The sequence below is a fragment of the Amblyomma mixtum genome, unplaced genomic scaffold (assembly GCF_055824585.1).
Source record: "Amblyomma mixtum isolate Tamu unplaced genomic scaffold, ASM5582458v1 scaffold_29, whole genome shotgun sequence".
Classification (NCBI taxonomy): domain Eukaryota; kingdom Metazoa; phylum Arthropoda; class Arachnida; order Ixodida; family Ixodidae; genus Amblyomma; species Amblyomma mixtum.
In genome coordinates, this window is record NW_028317726.1 from 151,723 (window position 1) to 169,718 (window position 17,996).

Genomic DNA, 17,996 nt, shown 5'->3' on the forward strand with positions numbered 1-17,996 from the left:
TTCATTACTTTTGCCGCTAGGAAAGAAACGTTACAAGTGGTAAGTGTTTTAGCGATGTTTAACTGCTGCCGTTTCCACATCTTTATCTGCTGTCGCGTTCGCCGTGCACAACGTTTGAGGTTTGGAGTGGATTACAATTACTGCACATGATTGTGCACCAAACAGAAACGACGAAGTGTAGAACAATTTCAGTTTCGTTTTCGCGGCTTCCCTGGCGTGCCTACCGTGGACATCGCTGGAACTAACGGCGCTGCAATCGCGCTTTTCTCGGGCGAACAACAGACGAGGCGCGCTTTACCTTCATACGTGTTGCGTGTGTCTCATGTCGTCCAAGCACTTTAATTTTTCACTGTGCTCTTTCCATCGGTGATATATACCAATAATGACAGAACTGTTTCAAAAGAAAACATATACGCAGAGGTCTGTCTGATTGCGGCAGTTGTCTGTGATGAGCAGTTTTCCGACTTCGCCGCCTGTTCATCAAGATTTGCCTACACCGACACAGATAAAAGGACAGAACACTGAATTTTAAGGATCCACTTTTTTGCTGTCCAGCTTGCCGTCTAATGTGTTGTATTCCGCAACGGTTTTATTGAAAACACTGTAGGATTTTTTTTAATCGATGCATGCGCCCGTTTTTATGTCTGCCGATGCTGGAGACCAGCTTTGCCCATTGACGAAGTGCTTGCCATCCTCAAATGACGCTCACATAAGTTATACGTGCGATACAGCTGTTCTTGCGACACTATATCTAATCCCGTCTTTTGAAATGGCTGTCATTGCGAGGCGATGCGAAAAAATTGATCGGTGGCTTTATTTCTGTTGCCGCTTGTGTAGAGAGAGAGAGAGAGAGAGAACTTATTTTTCAGCTCAAGTCTGAGCCTTCTTAGTTGTCCGTTTGGTGGGCCTGTGTAGCCGGGAGAAAAACAGGATGGCATGGATGCCAGGTGGATCATGAGTCACCCTTTGTGCCATGTGCAGAGGGAGTGGTATATGACATACCTTTTAAATGCGGCAAGAATTACATTGGGAAAAACCGGTAAATGCATAAATACACGCTTACGTCAGCATAAAACCTCTTTGAATGGTGCTCCTTCATCAAATCTGTCCCTTCATTACAGAGATTGTCATCTGAACAAACCCGGTGTGTCTAATAAAAAAAGCATGCTTTCCACTGCTTAACAGGGCTAAGATTAAATTCAGACATCCAGATCAGCTGACTAGGGAGTTGTGTGAAGCCTATCACATTCACAAGGACAGCGACACGTGCGTTAGCACACCATCTGTACACTTACATGAGTGTGCAATTTTGTATCTAGATTCTTAACTTTCTTTTGCGTGCTTTTTGCGGGAAGCGCAGGCGCTTTGGGTTGTCAGTTGTGTGCTTATAATCTGTGTTTTTTCAAATAAACTTTCAGTTGTTAGTAGCGCTTGTCCTTGTCTTCCTTCTCTGTTCTTGTTCCTAGTCGCAGCGCTGGTGAAAGTTTGAGGATGGCATGTGTAACACTCGCTTGAAGTCACCAAGTGCTCAGGTTTCACCACAAAGAAGTTTTTGCGGTCAGTACGAAGACCATCCACGCAAAAACCAGCTTGAAAATCCCACTAGCCTGTCGTTACTGCAGCGAACGAAACTCCCGCAACAGCAGACGACGCAGAAAAGCTCGACTACAGCGCCACTAGTTCCCGCGAGTGCCACTTCAGCCACCTCCCTAGCGGAGCTATAGCGGAGCTGCGACTGAACTTAAGAACGACTTTCGTGTCATGCGGTGTCATGCATGGATCATGGATGAAGGAAAGTACTAATGATGTAGACAACTAGGCAGTTAACACTGGTCAACATCACAGCCCACTTCGTTCAGTCACCTTCGAGCGTGAAGCCATGGAAGCTACACGTCAAGTTAACCTATCATAAACAGAGACAGAGCATTTGCGCACATTAATCAAACAATTCGCAGTCTAGGACATAGACGGGGCCCCCATCACTCGCACTAATAGCAGACGAACAGAATATGAGAACGATGTCGGCAATCTGACGTCGAACGGAAGTTCGCACACGCGTCTACATAACGACTGCTAACTTAGTTTCGAAGAACATTTGAAAGCGCTCCACGTCAGAATTCTTTTCAATGAGAGCAATAGAATGCGCCCTTGGAATGTTTGGTATGTAATATGAATTGCAAATTTAAATAAAAATAAATGCTTTTAAAAAATGCGATTTTATTTTTTTGCTTGGAATTTGTAAACATATTAAAAAATGACGATGTTTTGTGGGCACGTGTAAATTAGCCGCGCACTCGCGGTCGTCTCGCGCTCCTCTTTACCCTTTCCTTTTTTTCAAGCCTAATTTTGCACACGCGGTGGTGTTCTGGCCGCGGTGATTTGGTGGAGTTGGGGGTCTCGCTGCGCGTTTTATTTTGTGAAAAGGGACACAGGCATTTTTTCTTCCCCCTACCCCGCCCCTGAACAATCCGAGGATCGTGCTCTCTTTTGCGGGCCGTGCCGAAGGAAACGAGAAAAAACAGGATTTCACAATGGACACATCGTCTCCCGAAGCGCAAGTGGCGCCGGACAATTGGGAAGACCACAGCGTCGAAATCAACGCCGATGGAGACGACGACATGGCAAAGTCGTTCTCCAAGCTGAACGTGGACGCTCCGCCTTTCGTGCCTTCCTTCGCCACGTTGCAGATGGCACAGTTGGACCCGCCTGAGAAGGGGAATGAGGAGTCGCCGTCAGGTAAAGCGATAACCACACTTGGTCGTGTCGTCCAAGAGCTCGCCGCAGCATTGCGGGGCCTTCAAGACGCGATCGGCGCCGGCTGCGCGTTACGCCTCCGTCGTCACATGGCGGACGCCCCGGTGTGACAGCGGCGTGGCCGATCGCCTCGGTGACACTGCGTTCGAGGTCGTTCTGGGCCTACAGCGCGCGGGCAGGTTGTGTGCCGAGCTTAGCGCGATAGGCCTACGAGTCGTCGGCCCAGCAGATTTCGAGCCCGTAAGCTGTGGTGTCAATAACCCCGCGAACGCGTCTGTCTTGCTCGCCGGCGAAATCGCGCTCGCAACGCGGCCTGGAAGGCGGCGCAGTGCGTCGCAGTTCTGAAGAATCTGTAGAGGCCGAGCTCCGGATTTCGAGTTGGGAATACTCGACAGGCCCCTCTTCCTTCCCTCTCCGAAGTGCCGTGCGGCGGTACACGTGGTTTTTGCACTAAGAGGAATATGGCTGCCCAGAATGTGACGTTTACGACTCTTGACTGCGCTCACGTTTTCAGGCAGGGCCGCTCAAGATCCGAACTCCGGCTGCGTCGTGTCATTAGCGCTACTCCACCTTCTGTGAGCCGTTCTGCGATCTCTTTCCGTTCCGCCCGGCGTAACGGTCGGGGGCACGTGCGTCCTGACTCGCCGCTCGATTGCGGTTTTCACTGGCAGTTCTCGTGTTTATCTGTCTTTACCTAGTCTGAGTGGGGTTAGACGTCTCGCAGACTTCGCAAACAATCGCCTGCGGCGTGTTTTGAAAGCGCCGTTACGGCTTGTGCTCTGCCCCCTTCCACGTTGCTTCGTCACCGGCAGCCCCGTGTTGCGCAAACGCTGCCGGTGCTGACGTAGTCGCCGCTACGACTTCGAACGCTGCGCTACGGACTGCCTTCTTTTCGGTATTCCCGTCGGCCTGGCTACGTAATCGCCTCTCCCCCACTCACCTCGCATTCTCTTCCGTCGAGATAAACAAGATAACCAGAAAGTTTGCCGTCCCTCTTCCCATTTTACACCTCCGAGCGCCCTCGCGGTTCAGTTCTTTCTTCTCTTTGTGGGGAGACGTGCGTTCTCGTACCGGTCGTCGTGTCGTGAGGTGACTTGGAAGTTCTTGGCGTCGCGTGAGTTGAAAAACTCGTTTTCTCCGGAATGGGTGGTCACGTTAGCGACGGAGCATTCGCGTTCGTGTAACTTGTGACGTGATAACACGTCTGTGTATTTTGAGCGTTCTCTCGTTCCGTTTCGTGACACGTGCCGGACTCAGGAATACGAACGGCAGCGACCTGAAAGGCGAGTAATAGCGTTTCGAAAGTTGCGAAGCATCTGCTGCGATTTGGGTAGTTGAAAGCCGGATTACGCCTGTCACGTGGCATGAAGTATTCGCCAAGGCATGGAAACTTTGTCTCATTTAGACCTTTCTTTAAGCATGCGTGCGCGTTAAACATACATAAATCTGAAATTTGGTTCACTTCTTCCTTCGGTGTAACAGTTTCCGTGCAACTCGTGACGTGGTAGCAAATGGATTCGCGCGTCTCCCCGCCGGTCGTCTGCCGATTTTTTGACACGCGGTAATACCATAGGGAAGTCGTCAGCTGTGGGATACCGGGTGTTATGTGGTGGCTGAATAATTTATCCGTTTATTCGTCCTCTACATGGGATGCCATCCGCTCGGTATCCGAACAGGTTCAGAGCACAGGTGTTCAGAACAGCCGAGCACTCGGTTGCGTGTCGTGTCGTCGTACTCGGAGCACTGCGTCATAAAAGGGGGCCATCGCTCTTAGCACGTAGTAACACGGCGTTCAGCTGGGGAATCTTGCGCCGGACTTTGTTCGGCGCGATTTTTGTGACCGCTCGAAAGTGCTTGCTTTTTTCCCGAGCTGTCGTCTGCACCGTGATTGACACGTCGTCGGCATCGGGCGCAGTTCTCACTGAAAGCGGGCACTTTTGTCATTCCTTAACTGCCTGCGTTTCAGAACGCCGAAGTCTCGTCGAGCGCCCGTGCCCCACAGAAGGCGGCGGCGCTGAAGGCCTTGCCCGAGGGAGACCTTGCTCCGCAGTATCGGTGGCGATAAAAATGTCCGGTGGCTCGTGTCGGAAGGCTGATCGTGCGTGCGTAGTATGCGTGCGGCGCGCTACATCGCTGCTCGTAATCGCCCGCGCTCAGAGACAACGGGACCGATTGTGTCGTCGCCTCTGGGGCAGCGACGCCCGTTGGTTTCGAATGTCGTCCATCGCTGCATTATCTTGCACGTACCGCGCTACGACGTGTCCGTGATTGGTGCGACGCGAACGCGCGGCCTTTATTTGGCGGCTTTTTTGTGTTGCGAAGACGTGTTCTGCGTCGGGTTTCGTGTTGTGTGCGGTTCGATCGCCGCCGAAAGAGCGCGCGCGAAACCTTGGGATGAGACGTGTGCGATGTGTGTTGTACTACCCGCGCCTAAATAGATTATTGAGGGTCTTCACCGACGCCTCCAGGCGACTGGCGTAGCTTACGTAGGAGTTCAGTTTCCTTCAGGCTGGCAGTTTCGCATGTCGCAGTTGTTCCATCCATCAAAGCGGTGGTAATAATGTATTGTACGTACTGAAGCTTCTCAGGGAACTGAATGAATGAATGAATGGTGGGGCTTTACAATTTTTTTTGTAGTGCCACTTTGTGAGGGTACACATGGCTCGGTTGTCCTGTGGGGTGTGGGGTCATTCCATTTCTTTTTTTCTTGTTGAAAGACCCAGCAACTTGACGTCAGGGGATGTGAAATGGGTTAAAGGGTTGCTTAGGTCAACTTCATTATGCTTTTGTTGGCAATAAAGTCTCATGGGTGGGCCTTTCGTGACTGTTCACATTAGTTTTGCAGCAGAGCATTCTTTCACCACCAAGAAGTGTGAGGCAGAAGTTGGAATACTGTTTCCCACCACCTGGTTTATACCTGTGTGTCAGTTAGTACTGATGCTGACTGCTGTGTGTTGGGTTCGTTTAATTTTTTTCGGGTTTAGCTCTTGTTCATAGGGTTGTCATTATAAAAGTGTACCGAAGGTTACTGTGCATGTTATTTTAGCACTAGGGCACATTATCCTCCGTTTTCAGTTCTCTTCAGCCACAAATCTGCAGCTTAGTTTAGAAAAAAATCAGTGGGGTTAAAACCAGTACATCACAGCTGTTCCATTTTCTGCAGAGGTAGCTGCTGTCATGCAGTGGAAATCTCAACGTAAGCAAATCTCATTTTGTCCTCGATGCCTCTCTGAGGATGGATGCAAGGGGTTTTTGGAGGGGGGGGGGGGGGGGGATTTCTGAAAAATTAAGGCCTTTAGTACACAAAGTGACTAGCATCAAGACTAGTCTGAAAGAAGGCATTGAAATTTTTTTGAGAATGTGTTATGTAACTACAGATTTAATGGTCCTGTGAGATTAAAGTGTACAGTGGGTTGGAGGGAAACAGTCTTGGAGAAGAGAGAGGATGACCTGGTGATGTTTCTAAGGGCACTGACACAGTGATGAGAGAAATTTATTAACCCTTTCACTGCCAGGTTTTTTTACTCACAGCTGCACACACCCTGCCGGGTTTTTTTTGCATGTTAGTTTCCTCGAAATTTTTTGCTAGTAACGCACTAAAATGCTCTGCAGGACATGTAGACATGTTTATTCAGGATCATCTTATAGATATTAGTTGTAATGAATCAAATCTTCCAGCACCAATCTGGCCTGTCGGATTTCCTCTTCTTACGCGGATTTTTCGGTGGCAGGGGGACTCCATCGCCCCCCTGCCACCACTCGACAAGGCACTTAGGTGGGCTCCTTCCTCGTTCTCAATATCATTGGACTCCGAATTCACAAGCAGTTTTGAATTTCTTCTTCCGTCAAAGCGTGGACGAGTGTGGCACATAGCCTCATGGCTGCTGTGCGCAGACCAAAACGAAGTGACTCTGATGTGGAAGCATGCGCGCCATCTGTTGTTTAAAATTTACCCTACAAGATCTATGAATTTACAGAGTCTCTCCATAGATTGCGCTACATGGCTGCATAGTTTTTTTTTACACGAGTATTATCGGGAGCGGCAGGGGGTGACTAAAAAAGCCAAAACGAGTTAACTCGGGAGGGGCAGGGCGTGTGCATATGTGGTAGCCCGAGTTATCTCGGGAGTGGCAGATTAAGGGTTAAAGACACTCAGTCATCTGTTTTTCCTTGAGAGGATATGTGAACAGAAGTGAATGGCATGTGTGAGGCATCGGTGCAGAAAAGGTGAAAGGAGTGCTTTTGCATCTTGTTGGCTTCATTACGCAGATGCACTGCTGTTTCCTTGAGACTGAAGGCCTTCGAGGTGGTGCTTAAGGGGATACTGAGGACAGTTTTAAATGGCTGCTATCCATTGACTGCTGTGTGCTAATGACAAAGGGTCCTTCCACTGGAAGTGGGGCTTCTAGAGCTGGGAAGGGCCAGGAAGTGAAACGCCAGTATCGTTGCCGCAGGCCATTTCTGCAGCCAAACTGTGACGATGTCAAGTACTTTCTGGGGCGGAAACCTGTGAGGCTAGACTAGACCGCACTGTCATTCACTTTTGTTAGTGATCACGAAGTCGTCACCATTGTCACAAGTTCGAATCGAGGTGCAGGAAAAAGCACTTCATTTTCAGCTTCAAATGAGGCGAAAGCCTTAAGCGCAGTGTTGCTGCTTGTGTCACTGATGTGTGGTTAAGATGTTAAGCTTCGCCTCTAAGAGTGGAACGCGACAGAGTCTTGCAACGCTGCCAGAGAGTCCATAGAACGCCATCGTCCGTTTGGTTCTATGACTTGCTCGTTGGTAAATTGGTTTTTGAGGAAAGGAAATGGACATATCTCTCATATCTCAGTGGACACCTAAACCTCGCTGTAACGGGAAGGGAGGAAGGTGGAAGTGAATGAAGACACTGTATTCACTAGACGTGCCTTTGTTCATTCCAAACCATCGAGCATAGCGGAGTGGTAGCGTGCTCATCTCGCACTCCGGAGACCGGGGTTCGATTCCCAAGCTCGGCGAATTTCCTGCTCGGTTTTATTTATTTATCTGGTCTGACTAGAAAGGTTAATTAGGCTAATTGGTTAAGTAAGCAATTAACTAAACTCAGTCCCACTTACTTGGAGCATCACTATACGATCCCTTTAATTGGTTGCATGGTTAGTAGCCAAAGTACAATTGGCCCCCTTTGAAATTCGCACACTGTGACGTCACAACCGTTTCGACCAATTCAATAGCGTGACATTTCTGTCGACAACTGCTGCTTACAACGATGAGGCATTAAAGGCTTCCGCCTTAAAAACAAAAACTTGGAATCTTCTTCAGTGTCTCATATACAGTTGTGTAGGTTGCCTTTGCCAAGTAGAATCCGTTCATTAGGGTCCTTCATTGTCGAGAAATTTGTAGTGTCACTGACTTGTGTGACCTGGGTAAGTTAAAATGTGAGTGATTTGAATGAAGTGATCGCACTATTTCAACTTAGTTCATACACTCGTGGGCTTCAGGAGTGACACATTTTGCAGTGCTTGGTCATGCTTATTGGACACTGAGCCATCTGTCAATCATTAAAACCATTCCACCGGTCTCAAGTAATGACTTGTAGTAGGTGTGTGATTTAGTTGTTTGTATTTTCTGTTGTTTGTACTGCGCTTTTAACTGTGCTGTCTTTTGTTTGTTTCTGCCTTGCAGACAAGAAAGACAGTGACAAGGAGGATTCGGCAAGTATGGACGACTCTCCGGCAGGTAATAATGCCATTCTCTTGTTTCACTCGGTTCCAGGTTGTAATGACTTCTTTGCAGGCTTAGTACTTCCTCGTGACAAGCTTGTTCTTTTTTCCTTTTTCTGAGCATGTCCATGTTCACTTCAGTTGATGCTATTTTTCAAATACCACAGTACTACCTTTGTCAGGTGGCACAGGCTATTTATCGGTACTTGTTTGAACAGTGCATGGTGCCTCAGTTGTGGCACATTTAATTTCCAAATAAGCTTGTTTGCAGTTGTACTTTCAGACTCCCGTTGTAACTGTGGTTAGACACCTTGCTCTAAGTTAAGAGTTGCTTGGTTCTTTATTGTAACATTGCCATAGTGAAATGGTCCTGCACTGCTTTGAGCCGAGTAAGCGGCTCTTAACTACCAAACCGGTCATATCCCGTTGGACTTTTCAATGAAGGAAACACGGTCATGCTGCTACTGTATGTAACTGTTATCTGCTGCCTTTTGGGGATCCCATGCTGCCTAGTGCTAGCTGGAGGGCTTTTTTGACGAGATGGCTTCTCAGCCTCTCTGTACACATACATTGTTTTCATTGCTCACCTCGTAGAATGTGTGCATGTCAGTCCATTGCACGGCCACCAAAAAGAATTGAGAAATAATGTAGATGCAGTACAGCTACGTGTGCTACACCCCGTACCACAAACTGAGTTATTGTCAAAGCAGTTGTCGTGCATATCAGGTTGCAGCGTTTCGAATAGGTGTCTTGCAACATGTCCATTCGAACCTTGACCTCCTCTCAGTAGCAACGTTGTCATGGTCACAGCCCTGTGTACTGTCCCTTTCTGTGCTGACCTTGTCAAGGTGACTGCATAGCACCCACAACAGGATATGCATTCGTGAACTGAAAACATGCGGCATCTTAATTGTTGAATTTCGAAGGTGTCTGTTTGTTGGCTGGCTGGCAGTGACTGAGTCATAAATCATCGCCCACTGTTGATTTGGCCTTTGTGTAGTAGTTGGCCAAAAATGGGGCATGGTCAAACTGGTGGCAGCTAGTTGCATGGCTGATGTCATTTGTAGGCCATCAGCAGCTTGACAGTCCGGCTCATCGTTGGTTTGTGAGCCAGTGCAACTGCAGCAGGCTTTTTACTGCAGAGTTACATGGTATGGCAAATGCTGTGCTACCTACCATGTGTCACAGGGACAGCGTTTCATTCTTGGCTGACTGTATGTAGTACAACATAGGAGAGCAGGAACTTATTTGCGACCAACCTGATGCTGGCCATGTCACATGTGCTCAGGCTAATAATGCATTTGCAAGGGAGGGGGTACAGTGTTTGTTGTGCTGACTTTGGGCGCCTTCTCTCTCTGTGCAGACTGGGAGTGTGTGACGCTGGAGGACAGCCCACAGGATGCAGGCGGGGGCGACCAGACTCCTTCGACGGGGGACGAGGACGAGCGCATGGACGTCACCACAAAGCCCCGGAAGAAGCCCCCCAAGGACGACGAGCAAGGTCCCAAGAAGGAGCACATCAACGTTGTCTTCATTGGGCACGTCGGTATGTTTGCCTGCCGTCTGCCCCTGCTCCTCCCATCTCTCTCTTTCTGGTCAAAATGCCCACTTCGTGGAGGGAGGAAAGTATTCAGGAGAGGCGTTTACGTCACGTTTTTTGAAGCCAGACGTAAAGGGCCCCCCCCCCCCCCCCCCCCCCTCCCGCCTTTACTTGGTCAGGACTCCCAGTAGTCCTTGCAAAAGCGCGTGACTTCCGGCACACTTTTTCTTCCATGATCCACTTCAAAGAGTTGGTGATGATCCACTTCAAAGAGTTGGTGCTGGTTAAAACGACGTGGTGGCAAAAGCGTGTGCTACGAAAGACCGAGTTCTGGGCAATGTTAAGGGAAGATGAGGGTGTTGAAAACTTTTTTTTTTTTTTGTTAACCTATCTTTCTGAAACTTAGACGCCGCCGCGGTGGCTCAGTGGCTATGGTGCTCTGCTGCTGGCCCGAAAGACGCGGGTTCGATCCCGGCCGCGGCGGCTGAATTTCTTTGGAGGAGAAACTCTAGAGGCCCGTGTACTGTGCGTTGTCAGTGCACGTTAAAGAACCCCAGGTGGTCGAAATTTCTGGAGCCCTCCACTACGGCGTCTCTCATAGCCTTAGTCGCTTTGGGACGTTAAACCCCATAAACCAACCATAAACCAAACCTTTCTGAAACTTAGCACCTGGGTGTATCATTGAATGCTGATTTCGAATATGCATTTAGATTTCAAATATCTCACCTGGAAGGAAATATATTTCAAAATAAAATATCGTAATTGGGTCATTTCTTACGGGCCTTTTTAGTAATTTATCAGTTAAATAAACATTTTTAAAGAATAAGCAGATTGCAAAGGCCCAAAGCACATCCTAAAGCTAACAGAATGTCTACAAACTCATTTTGTTGATCATAAATAAACAACAAATTTGGAAAGAAAAAATGACGTGACGGTAATTAGCCCACACTTCGCCTAATTGCTCATATATCATGTTTAAAGGAAAAAAGAAAGCTTTAGCATGTGCTTTGGGCCTTTGCAAATGTCTACTTATTCTTAAAAAATCATTCTTTAACTGATAAATTACTATAAAGGCCCGTAAGAAATTGCCTAATTTGAATGTTATTTTGCGATAAATTTTTTTTCCAGGTGAGATATTTGAAATCAGCATTCTATGATACACCTGCGTGCTAAGTTTCAACAAGTTATGACGAAAAATAAAAAACAAGTTTTCAAGACCCTCATCCCCCCTTAAGGGAGGGCTCTGGCTTGGACAAACTTTATTGATCTAAAGGATCAGTGGGGTGGGATTGGTGGCCCCCTAACGGAGGGCGACCTCTCCCACCCAGTCCGCAAGCTTGGCTTGCGTGTTCTTGTCCAGCTCCTACAGGAGCCGAAGCTGGGCCTCCTGTGAGGGAGCTGGTAGAAGGTCATTTGGAGGTGGCTTTTCCTTGCTGACCGTGATTGGCTACCCCACCCCAGGGCTTCGTTGGAGGGCTGAACCCTTTGTTCGGATCCTCTTCCATGGCCCTGGGACATCATGCTTTCTCAGAACCGAACAAACCAAAGCACTAGCTGCAAACACTGGCAGTGTTTTGTTGGATTCTGGAAGGACATTTCTCGAAGCCAAGTAGTGGTGCCAGGCATTGGCTACCGTTATTGGCTTGGATAATGGATGCACCATTTTTACCAAAAAAGTTGCTGAAGTGTGGGCGGTGCATTTGTTTGGTTGGGTAATACTGATCAAAATTTTACATTTTGACTAACAGTATAGTGCGTGCATTGATTATGCTTGTAAATGTATGGTATTTTTTCTGTGTGTGACAGCATTCAATGTTGTATCTTTAAATGCAAGAGACTTTCGGGATGATAAGTGGCGGTTCGAGCAATGAGCAGTAGCATGTGGCCATAAGTAACTCTCGTCCAGCATAAACAAAATTGCGTGATTGCAGTTCCCATGCTTTATTTGTTTTGGTTGTTTTCAGTTGGTGTGAATTTCGGATGATTGAAACATTTTTCGCGACCCCCGTCATTCATGTCATTGAGGTTCTTCTGTATGTAAACTCTAATATGTCTCCATTCCTTTGCAATCACAAGCCGACTAAAACGAGATCATTCACGTTACAAACTCATAACTGTCCTGTGTTTTTTTTTTTTTAACTAGGCTTCAAACTTTCACAAGGGGCTCCTGCCCGGGTTTTTCTTCCTCCATGATCGGGCATTGCTGGATGCAGCAGGCTTTGGGGAGGGGGGGGGGGGGGGGTTTAGAACTTGAAATCTTCCTAACAAGCTCGTTAGCGTGCGCCCTCAGCATTAAGAACAAGTTTTACTGGCCCAAATGGTTTTCCGCAGTTCTCAGAGCAGGCATGCCTATTCTCTCCACCTTTTTGACAGATGCCGGCAAGTCTACCATTGGTGGCCAGCTTCTGTAAGTTGACCATTTTGTACTGCACGTTTTCTCGGCCTTTTGGAGTCTGTTTTTCTTTTTTGCATCTTCTAGATTTCATGTCCTCTGCTCTCTTTGTGCCTGCAGATACTTGACTGGCATGGTAGACAAGCGAACATTGGAGAAGTATGAGCGGGAAGCCAAGGAAAAGAACAGGGAATCATGGTACCTCTCCTGGGCACTAGACACAAACCAGGTGGGTGGTCTTATGTCTCACTTTGGGAGCCAGCATAAGCGGTTGAGCTCCTTGTTGTTCTATGGGTCTGATGTCAATTTTCCTCCTTTTTTTTCTTTTGTAAGAGTTCATTTTCGTTGATGACTATTCTTTTGCACCACAGGCTTTCGTGTGTGTGTGTGTGTGTGTGTGTGTGCAGGGTGTTTCACGTAACTTGAACCAAGGAATATTTTTTTAATGCACTTAATTAGTTAACTAAGATAAATTATGCAAATTTTCAAATATTCATTTTAGTGCCAAGACCGTTAGGTTAGGTTGTAGAGCAGGTTTATAAACAACCGATCCAGTTTATTGTGGCATCGTATCTCCTACGGGGTCCTTTTTTCTGGCAGCTAAAGAAAGCTCGCGAAATATGAAAAAATTTCACATGAATATGCTCGTGCACTACCAAATTGCAGCGCTCTCAACGGTGTTTCGCCCTCTTAGCAGCAGCTTGACAGCGGCCGTTTACTTCGCCACGGTCAGCGGGCACGCTCCGTTTACTCGAAATGCCATTGAGAGCGCTGCAATTTGGTAGTGCACAAGCATAGTCACGTGGTATTTTTTCATATTTCGCGGGCTCTCTTTAGATGCCGGAGCCGGAAAAAAGGACCCTGTAGGAGATACAATGCCACAATAAACTGGATCGGTTGTTTATAAACCTGCTCTACAACCTAACCTAACGGTCTTGACACTAAAATGAATATTTGAAAATTTGCATATTAAGCGCAAAAAGAAAAATATTCTGAGGAGCACCACATGATGGCGAACTATTTATCGTTGGTTTTAGCAGGCTGCGGTTTACCGCTTTTTTATAATCCTTGGTTCAAGTTACGTGAAACACCCTGTATGTATATATATATAATATAAAAGCTCGCTCCTATGTTCCCTTCTTGTGTGCTGTCCCCGCTGACGTGTTGTGTGTCCCCCCCCCCCCCCCCCCCCCCCCCCCCGGTTCGTGGAACAGGAGGAGCGAGACAAGGGCAAGACGGTGGAAGTGGGCCGTGCCTACTTTGAGACGGAGAACAAGCACTTCACCCTGCTGGACGCCCCGGGCCATCGTTCCTTTGTGCCCAACATGATTGGCGGCGCGTGCCAGGCCGACCTGGCCGTGCTGGTGATCTCGGCACGCAAGGGCGAGTTTGAGACGGGCTTCGAGCGGGGAGGCCAGACGAGAGAGCATGCCATGCTGGCCAAGACGGCCGGGGTTCGACACCTGGTCGTCCTGGTCAACAAGATGGATGACCCCACTGTGGAGTGGTCGGAGGAAAGGTAAGACATCTATCTATCCTGCTGGTGCCATTGGTTTCCGTGGGTGAAAGCCATAGAGTTTCTTACTACAGTCAAACCCGTTTATAACGAATAGCATGATTCAACGCGAATAGTTCGTTATATGAAGTATTTCGTTATAACCGAACCCGCTTTTAACGAACCTTTAACAAACCTCAGTACCAAATTCGTTATACACGAGTTCGTAAGCCGGCTTGCGAAGACAGCCGTCAGCGTTTGGGTGCTCCTGCGCATTTCCTCTGATGGCCGACTTGTTTTTCAAGATGGTGCTTAACGTGCTCCTCGGAATCTTGAAGTGCGCGGCAACGTCAGCCTTTAATCATCTCAAGTTTGTAGGAAAGCGGCACGGCACGCCGCTGCTTCGTCGTCATCTTGCAGGATGTAGCGGCGGAATGTGTCGGCAGCAAAATAGGGACGTCCGGAAGCGAGCAGCACGACTTGCAAACGCGAGCAAAGAAAGCTGAGAAGACGCGGGAAAGCGTCGCGGGGCCGCGCATGCGCAGTGGAGGGAGCCCTAAGCTACTGCAGAAAGAGCCTCCCGGGCCGATTGCCCTGCATTTCATGAAAGCGCGACGCGGGGGCAGGCAGCGGGGCGGCGCGACATGGAACCGGCGCAGTACCGCGTTGGCGGTCCTTTGACGACCGATTGCACGCGATAGCGGCGATCGCGGCGATTGCGGCACCGATTGCGGCCCGGAAATGGCTGCCTAGAAATACTGGATGCGGGCACAAAGGCGCGTTGGCGGGCGTTTGGTGAGCGATCGCGCGCGCTGAGAGTTCGCTGTATCCAATGTGTAATTCGTTATAAAAAATACATTTCATATGGATAACGATATCACAACTTCGAGTGTTCGTTATAAGGAATAATTCGCTCTATCTGAGTTCGTTATATTCGGGTTTGACTGTATTACCTAGAGGGAAAGCTGGCAGCCCGTCTATGGGAGTTTGCATGGCGACCCCTCGAGACCACTTCAGCCACCATGGGCGCTCAAAGCATCATGGGGCGGTGAGCTTCTTGTTGCGGAACTGCAACTTTTGGCCAAAAAATAATAGAAAAATAAGGCTGTTTGATAACTGCAAACGTCCTAGCATTCAATATCTTGTCTAATGATTGCAACAAAGTTCAAAGTTTGCCCAAAATAAGAGACGACTCGCTCTCCTATTGGCCGATTAAAGAACGCTATAAAAACTAATGTTTCGTGCTCAACAGGCTCGCTTTTAAAAGGAAATATGTTTTCAGAAAAAATGTTGTTGCTTAAACACTTTAAGAGGTTTTTAATGGCATTTCAGAAAAGTGAAACCTTTTATTGGCGTCGTGTGTCGTCGCGTTTTCACTGCTATGGGTTTTGCACACTGCATTCGCGCGAAAGTCGTCTGCGCACACACGAACAGCGTTTTCGGAATGAAACATTTTAGTAGTGCCACTCCGTGTTCCCGAAAGACTACGGCTGTCTCGCAACAAGTAGCTCACCGCCCCATGATGCTTTGGGCGTCCATGGTGGCTGAAGTGCAGCGCCGCCATCTTTCCCTCTAGGTAATAGTAAGAAACTCTATGGTGAAAGCTGTTGTGTAAGGGTCCCATAGAAGCAGTGGGCATCCGCTGATTTATTGCAGCCTCAATGAGCTCTTGATGGGGTGGCTATCATGACATGCAGACAGTGCTTCATTGCAACCAAACAGTCAGAAATCTGAACCTTCGGCACAGCTGGTGGTTGTTTGCCTGCTCATGGAATGGTGCTTCTAATTAGCATAATTACAGATGTCAACAAAAATAGCGCAGGAACAGAACAAGGACAACCAAGGACACGCATAGCGCTCGTGTGTGTCCTTGCTTGTCCTTGTTTTGTTCCTGCGCTATTTTTGTTGACGTGTTACCAACAAGCCCAAGCTGCCACCTTAATAATTACAGAGAGTGGTGGAAATACAGTAGAATCTCGTTGATATTATGATCACGATTGATACGCATTTCGGAATGATACACGATTTAGTGAAATTTCCTGGCTGCAGTGCACTGTGTACAAGGTCTTGAACTTATTATGATCCGAACTCTCATTCACCATTGTTGGTGACACTAATGCATGAGCCGCCCCACCGCGGTGGCTCAGTGGTTACGGCGCTCGGCTGCTGACCCGAAAGACACGGGTTCGGTCCCGGCCGCGGCGGCTGAATTTCGATGAAGGCGAAATTTTAGAGGCCTGTGTGCTGTGCGATGTCAGTGCACGTTGAAGAACCCCAGGTGGTCAAAATTTCCGGAGCCCTTCACTACGGCGTCTCTCATAGCCTGAGTTGCTTCGGGACGTTAAACCAAAATAAACAAACTAATGCATGAGCCGTGACCCTCGAGAACTAAGCAGTGCCTGCTTGTTGCCAGCAGCACAATTGCCAGCTGCGCAGTATGCACTGCGGGCAATGAGCATGGCCGTAAATAAATCCCGTCAGTCGTAAACGGTCTTTGTGTGAATGCATTTCTCCATGCATCTGCATGTAGACTTTTTTGTTTCGGGATGGCATGCATTTCGAATGACGCGGATATTCTTCGCAATCCCATGGGATTTGTATCGTCGAGATTCTACTGTAATGCCTTGTCTAGGGCCGCTCCCACGCCGGCGTTGGTTAGTGATGCAGTCTGTTGGGATTTTTCTCGTGAAAGGTGAGGCCAGGTATGTAGACTGGTGTCTGCACTGTCTAATAAAGGAGAAGAGGGAAGGGGGTAAGCCCGTTTTTAATTTAGCTTTAAAATGGTTGATTTTGGCTAAATTGGCATTTTACGAATTCATTCAGGGTTAATGTCAACTGTTTTGATGTGTCGCCTAGTGCTGAGATGTTTTTCGATTGCACATGCTCCTAGTTTCTTCTTTCCTGGGCTATTTCGTGGAGCGTGTATCAGTGTAGTTCTATGTACAGTCTTTGTCAAAAGTAACCAGGCTGCATGGTTTGCTTCTAGCTCGTACAGTGGAGCCCTTACAGCTTCCCTGAAGCTGAAATGGTCGTTAAACGTAAGGGCTGGGGGTCTTCTTCCCTTTCAACACGTTTTGATCTATAGGAAAGCCACAAGGGCTCCACTATACAAGCTAGAAGGAAACCATGCAGCCTGGTTACTTTTGACAAAGACTGTACCTTGGCATGTCGGGCGGCACATTTGCTGCTCAATGCAGCTGCACTCCTAGACCTTACAACGCTTGAAAACATGGTTGGCACAGTTGCGTGCAGTAGCTTTCTCAGCATTGCTGGACAGGTAGGAAACGGAGCAAAGTTTGCCTCATTCCGATCAAAGGGTTGACACTGGCCACGATTGGCTACCCCACCCCAGGGCTTCGTTGGAGGGCTGAACCCTTTGTTCGGATCCTCTTCCATGGCCCTGGGACAGTACGCTTTCCTGAACCGAACAAACACGAGCACCGGCATCAAACTCTGGCAGTGCTTTGTCGGGTTCTGAAAGGACATTCCACTAAGCCGGGCGCACCATGCAGTGGCCATGCAGTGGTGGGGTTCTTCAGTTGGGGGGGGGGAACAAGTCAAGTCGGACGCAACAAGTCTGTGCTTCGATGAGCTTTCTTAAGGGGGGATGAGGGTCTTGAAAACTTGTTTTTTATTTTTCAACATAACTTGTTGAAACTTAGCAAGCAGGTGTATCATATAATGCTGATTTCAAATATGCATTTAGATTTCAAATATCTCACCTGGAAGAAAATTTATTGCAAAATAACATTCAAACTGGGTAATTTCTTACGGGCCTTTATAGTAATTTATCAGTTAAAGAATGATTTTTTAAGAATAAGCAGACATTTGCAAAGGCCCAAAGCACATCCTAAAGCTTTCTGTTTTTCTTTAAACATGATAAATGAGCAATTAGGCCAAGTGTGGGCTAATTACTGCAACGTCACTTTTTCTTTCCAACTTTGTTGTTTATTTATGATCAATAAAATTAGTTTGTAGACATTCTGTTAGCTTTAGGATGTGCTTTGGGCCTTTGCAAATGTCTGCTTATTCTTTAAAAATGTTTATTTAACTGATAAATTACTAAAGAGGCCCGTAAGAAATGACGTAATTGGGATTTTTTATCTTGCC

The 17,996-nt window shown here is 47.8% G+C and overlaps 1 protein-coding gene across 2 annotated transcripts in view; it reads left to right on the plus strand.

The window, feature by feature from the left end:
- The first annotated feature begins 2,315 nt into the window (after positions 1 to 2,315).
- The window catches only part of eRF3 (eukaryotic translation release factor 3), a 30,758-nt gene continuing 15,077 nt past the window's right edge, over positions 2,316 to 17,996 (plus strand). Inside the window, exons 1-6 of one of the 2 annotated variants that reach the window (XM_089565485.1) lie at positions 2,316 to 2,736; positions 8,422 to 8,475; positions 9,823 to 10,005; positions 12,373 to 12,406; positions 12,512 to 12,620; positions 13,606 to 13,910. In XM_089565485.1, the coding sequence (XP_089421611.1) occupies positions 2,532 to 2,736; positions 8,422 to 8,475; positions 9,823 to 10,005; positions 12,373 to 12,406; positions 12,512 to 12,620; positions 13,606 to 13,910 (890 nt within the window). In that variant the 5' untranslated portion in view covers positions 2,316 to 2,531. Of the gene's footprint in view, positions 2,737 to 3,894; positions 4,038 to 8,421; positions 8,476 to 9,822; positions 10,006 to 12,372; positions 12,407 to 12,511; positions 12,621 to 13,605; positions 13,911 to 17,996 lie in introns of those variants that run through there. The other variant, XM_089565486.1, reaches the window with a different exon arrangement.